At 40.8% G+C, this 5,943-nt stretch overlaps 2 protein-coding genes and 1 pseudogene across 2 annotated transcripts; 2 read left to right on the forward strand and 1 right to left on the reverse strand.

Annotated features, from left to right (window-relative positions):
* The window catches only part of LOC134873354 (uncharacterized), a 26,512-nt pseudogene extending 23,755 nt beyond the window's left edge, over window positions 1-2,757 (forward strand).
* On the forward strand, window positions 529-1,340 carry LOC134873549 (histone H2B-like). The gene has a single exon (XM_063897249.1). The coding sequence runs from the start codon at window positions 612-614 to the stop codon at window positions 987-989; it is 378 nt and encodes a 125-aa protein (XP_063753319.1). The 5' UTR covers window positions 529-611; the 3' UTR covers window positions 990-1,340.
* Window positions 2,758-3,701: 944 nt separating the features above from the next.
* On the reverse strand, window positions 3,702-4,484 carry LOC134873392 (histone H1-like). The gene has a single exon (XM_063896953.1). The coding sequence runs from the start codon at window positions 4,451-4,453 to the stop codon at window positions 3,836-3,838; it is 618 nt and encodes a 205-aa protein (XP_063753023.1). The 5' UTR covers window positions 4,454-4,484; the 3' UTR covers window positions 3,702-3,835.
* Between the last annotated feature and the right edge of the window lie 1,459 nt (window positions 4,485-5,943).

Here is a 5,943-nt window from a genome sequence, read left to right on the forward strand (position 1 = left end):
AAAATGGAAATTTTTTTTTTAGGGGGGTTTTTTTTAAAACAAAAAGTCCCCAAAACCCCCTTTTTTTTTATAGAAACTTTATTTGAAATCATTTGAGATATACAATTTATATACAAACATTACATTGATAACACACACAAAAAAAAAAAACACATGCAGAAATATATATATATATATAAATAACCTAAACAGTGAACAGAGCGTTTATACTCTAGTAAGTGGATCGGTCACAGACTCAAAATGGCCCATGGCTGTCTGCGATTTGTCCAGGGATCTTCTTGTTCTTAGTACAGTTAGTATTTTTTCATGATAGTGTCACTGTTTATTATGGTCTGGTTTAAGATCATCTTGCATCTCGTTTTCCAGATCTGCATACATATGATGCAAATGACAAAGTATGTTTACTGAGATCAGGCACACTGTTTCATGGAGGTTTGTAAAATAAGAGTTATTCTCACAGCTCAGTTCTTTGTTTGGCGCATGCGCTATCCTGCAAAGAAAACAACCAATCACATGCGGGCGACAGTACAACGTGATTTGCATAGAGTGCATATAAATTAATCGGTCTGTGCCGAGGTAACCATCTGACTGTCAATCCCTGACTGATCATAATGCCTGACGCACCTCCAGTCAAAGCGCCCAAGAAGGGCTCAAAGAAAGCTGTCTCCAAGAGCGTCAGCAAGGCTGGCAAGAAAAGGAGAAAGTCCAGGAAGGAGAGCTACGCCATCTACGTGTACAAAGTGATGAAGCAGGTCCACCCCGACACTGGTATCTCCTCCAAGGCTATGGGCATCATGAACTGCTTTGTGAGCGACATCTTTGAGCGCATCGCCGGTGAGGCCTCTCGTCTGGCTCACTACAACAAGCGCTCCACCATCACCTCCAGGGAGATTCAGACCGCTGTCCGCCTGCTGCTGCCCGGAGAGCTGGCTAAACACGCTGTCTCTGAGGGCACCAAGGCTGTGACCAAGTACACCAGCTCCAAGTAAACTCTGCTGCTGTTATACCAACAACACAAAGGCTCTTTTAAGAGCCACCCACTACATCTGATGACATATTCCTGATATTGCTACGAGGGTCATGTGCCTATATAATCAATGAAGTCCACTTTGTTCCATATTATTTGTGTTACTGTGGAATGCTTTATTAATTAACTTACTGTGACCCTTGAATTGGCGCTACCCGCTCCAAGCTGTTAACCCTGTTTTTCATTTTGTAAACTGGATATGCACGTGTATCTGTGTTGTGACACTAAGTATGAAAGTAATAGCTTTACTTTTCTAGTTAACTCCTTTGTTGCTGTGCTTCTGGACTAGAAACTGGGTGAATAAATGCTAATCATGCCCTCTTCAAGCCTACTCAATGTCTGATATAAATCCTGTTAAAGTCTCGATAAGCTAAAATTTAATCTGAGTTTTTATGGCCCCGTTAATGACATTCAATGAAGTAATACCTTTTTTATGTTTTTTTATTTTAAATTATGTGTAGAACAGTATTTATTCAATGTGGAAATCAAAAGCATTAACCAAACTCGTTAAACTTTGAGAGCTGAAACATGTCATGAGGTCGAAGGCTTGACTATCATATGCACACTAACAATAGTGTAGAAATGTTATGTCTCAAGCTCCTCCAATTGCAAATGCAAAATAAAGGAAATAAACTAAAATAGTGTGGGAAAATAGAATAGTAGCCATTACATTTGAAGACCAATGTAGAACTGACGCAGATGAAGGTTAAATAGACTATATAAATGTCAAGTACAGAATGTTAATTTACATTTTGTACAGTCAAATAAAAGTTTATTATCCCTGTTACTTTGTATTTTATATTTACAATTACATTTTATAGTTTTTTTTATTTAATCATGTTGATGATGGCAACAGAAATGTATTCCTAACCAAACAGAAATATAGAGTATTTATTTATTGTTTTCTATTGAACCAAATCCTACTCTAATGTCATGTTTTATGCAGACAAAATTAAGTGTCTGGACTCATCTGAAACAGATATAATCAATGTTTAACGGTTCAATGTATAGGCTGTAAAGAGTAATATTTTAATACTTTTGATCAATTTTAAATGTAATGTTGATGTGAAAACTTCAGTATCAAGCCCGATCGAATTTTATAAACAATATTTAAAGGAAGATTAAATATCTTTGAAAGATAATGTGGAAGGCTTCAGCATTGGCCCCGCTTAACAGCTGTCCCGCTCTCCGTCTTCTCTTAGGTCCGCCGAGAATATATACATGCTGCCGGTCAACCCGCCATTGATAAATCGTTCCCAACGACCCAACCTAACAATACCTGATCATGAGTGGAAGAGGCAAGGGAGGAAAGGGACTGGGCAAAGGAGGCGCCAAGCGTCACCGTAAAGTTCTCCGTGATAACATCCAGGGAATCACCAAGCCCGCTATCGCCGTCTGGCTCGCCGTGGTGGAGTGAAGCGTATCTCCGGTCTGATCTACGAGGAGACCCGTGGGGTGCTGAAGGTGTTCCTGGAGAACGTGATCCGTGATGCAGTCACCTACACCGAGCACGCCAAGAGAAAGACCGTGACCGCCATGGATGTGGTGTATGCTCTGAAGAGACAGGGTCGCACTCTGTACGGATTCGGAGGTTAAACAATTGACTTCTGCTATAAACAACCAAAGGTCCTTTTAAGGGCCACCCACATCCTCAATAAGAGCAGCATTCTTCTGACCAAACCGTATCGTGACGCAGAATATTGGTTATTGTGTTGGTGCAAGCACATCCTTCATGTCAGATAAATTAATTTCATAGTCCACATCCTCAAGTTTAGGAGCTATTAGCAAGAAAAACACCTCTTTAAATTACATCCCAATTAACGTAAAATGTCAGCCAATTGACATTCAGATTTTTAAAACACCTGAAGCATCACACAGCAAATAAACACTGTTCAATCAGAATCCCCTTATCCGTCCCAAAGAGGTCCGGATCAGGCGACGAAAAACCAGGTGGCTGAATTTATAACTGGTAAGATAATTATATTTGGAATGTTCCATGAACAATTTTAAACTGCTGTTGTACATTTGAGTTCTAGGTAATGTAGATCTGTGTCCAGAGATATTTGCAGGGAAATGGTTGTGAATGCACTGAAGGAGCTATTGACTTCTCCGAATGCAGGCTATGACTAGCTGGATTCATGTTCCATTAACAGCACCGGGAAATCAGGTAAAACTCCCTGGGGAGACCGTCTTTGTGGCTAGCTTTTCCATTCTTACACTTTTACTGCCTGAGCACAATTGGTTGAATATGTGGGACATTCAACACGGTGTAGTCAAAGATCAGTACACAGCTCCAACATGTTGCACAAATTATTGAATAATCCATACACTGCGCTATATTGTAAATAATATCCTGTGTTAAATTGTGTAAATTCAACTGTGTATAATAACATCAGTCTTTGTCTGAGGACATGTTCACATCGGGCTGCTTTAACGGGAAGCCTAGTTAATTCTTACCATAAGCCTCGGCCATCATCGGTGTTTTGATCCTATAAGAAAACGTTATTACAATCTCATAAACATACAGCTGTTTTTGAGTCTCGACGGATCTCATGGTGTGTTTGGGTCCAGTCCCTGCTCGGCTTCTTAAACAGTTCAGTCACTCTCGTTTTTGTGAGCAGGAATAAAACTTAATCACTGAAAATGAGTATATATCACTGTGTACTTTGTTATATTACTGCATATAAACAACCTAAATGTTAGTTATGTTCAGTGAATGATACTAACATTAACAAGGAAAAAGCTCTGAAGTTAGAAGTGGGTGGCTCTTAAAAGAGCCTTTTTTGTGTGTCAATTATAGATGACAGCTCACTTCTTCTTGGGTGCTGCCTTCTTCGCTTTGGGCTTTGCAACCTTCTTTGCGGGGGACTTCTTGGCTGCAGGGGCTTTTTTCGCTACCTTCTTGGGGCTCTTTGCCACCGTCTTTTTTCCGGCCTTCTTCGGGCTCTTGGTGGCCTTCTTGGGGCTCTTGGTAACTGCTTTCTTGGCTGCTGCGGGTTTCTTTGCCTTCTTGGGAGACTTCTTTGCTGCCGCGGGCTTTTTGGCCGCTGCTGGTTTCTTGGCTGCGGGCTTCTTGGCTTTAGGAGCGGCTTTCTTTGCTGCTGGCTTCTTGGCCTTAGGTTCGGCAACCTTCTTGCTCATTTTGAATGATCCGGATGCCCCGGTGCCCTTGGTCTGGACCAGAGCTCCATTAACGACCAGGGTCTTGATGGCGGTCTTGACGCGTGCATTGTTCTTCTCCACATCGTAGCCTCCGGCAGCCAGAGCCTTCTTAACGGCGGCCAGAGACACGCCGCTTCGCTCCTTGGATTCGGACACAACTTTCACGATGAGATCCCGGACGCTGGGACCTGACTTCTTGGCTTTAGTCACATTCTTCTTGGCGGCTTTGGCCGGTGCAGCAGCTACGGGAGGTACTTCTGCCATTTTCTGCTCAAGTTCTGTTCCTGCTCTCACAAACACGAGTCCGAGGGAACGCAAAAATAACCACGAAGGAGGGGCTGCTCTTAAACACACCATGAGAACCGTGAAGACTCAACCCATCCCGTGGTGCCTCAGTTGCACTCTGAAAACTGTGCCACTTGTGTTTTCTCTTCGCTGATAAACGTCTCTAACTAAATGTGGGAGAAGTGTTGAATGCTCACAGTGGGATTAAAATGTAGCGGATATGTTGTACTTTATATTAATGTCATCTGGAGCTCAGAAGTAAGTTGCATTTGGTTTCACGAGCCCCTAAACCTCACATATTCACTGCCGTGGCCAGCGCTTTCCAGTGGCTATTCCCTCTCATTTCTCTCCTAAAATGATTTAAAATGCATCAGAGCTTCGTCAAAAGCCTTTTTTCACTTGTCTAACGTGTTTTTCTAGGTAATTGACTGAAAAAGTATAATGTAATGTTGATGAGTTTGCAATAAAGAGAAGGTATTCTGGTAGCTGCAAACACATTGATTATGTCTGAGCCCTATGGTGCAGCTAAGCCAGATTTCCCACCAGACCTGCTGTGAACATGTTCCTTTAAGAAGACAACCTTACAATAATTACAACTAAATGGTTTTGGATTGATCAAACACACTGAAAAATATCTGTCATACATTTCTGGGAAGCAAAGCAAGCAGCTTTAAATGTAACACTGGTTCACTGACACCACAGCACACCTTCAGAAGTTTAGTGGAGTCCATGCAGAAGGGGGACCTACACAATATTAGACAGGTGGTCATAATGTTGTGTCTGATCGGTGTACATATATATAAACATGAAACAATAAAACACATTTATTTATTTAAACAAACAATTGCGTAAGAAGAAACAGTACAATACATGTGAAGACCATTTCCATCTCCATGATTTATTGTATTGACTTACTATTAAAAATACTGATTAAAGAGCATGAACTAGATATCTTAAGTCTATTGCTGATTGTTAATAAATGAATGCTTCATGTTCAAATTTGGATCAGGGGATGAGATCCATTGGGAGGAGCAAATGCCACCTGAACACAAGTCAGAAAATTAACCATGGCTGTGTCGCTTTGGCGAGGGAGTCTGATGCTGTAAGACCACAAACACCTAATGACCCCTGATGATGTAAAAGATGCATTTCATATGAAGTTAGTTTTAAATGTTTCATTCATGGCCATCGTCTTGAAACAAACCATAAGCTTACTGCTCCATTAACATGTTAATGAATTAACCAATCCAGACTAAAAATGTATATTTCATTTTAATTGTATTATCCTTGTGTGAATCTATACTGTCCTGTTTCTCACTGTCCCTCTGTTGCTGCTTAAACTCGTGAATTTCCCCACAGGGATTAATAAAGGTACATTTTATCTTAATGTACCTTTCTCTACATAAACTTTTAAATACATATACTGTTATAATTTATCAGAGATATTAAGCTGTCTTTGCTGGAACTAC

The sequence above is a fragment of the Eleginops maclovinus genome, chromosome 2 (assembly GCF_036324505.1).
Source record: "Eleginops maclovinus isolate JMC-PN-2008 ecotype Puerto Natales chromosome 2, JC_Emac_rtc_rv5, whole genome shotgun sequence".
Taxonomy (NCBI): Eukaryota; Metazoa; Chordata; class Actinopteri; order Perciformes; family Eleginopidae; genus Eleginops; species Eleginops maclovinus.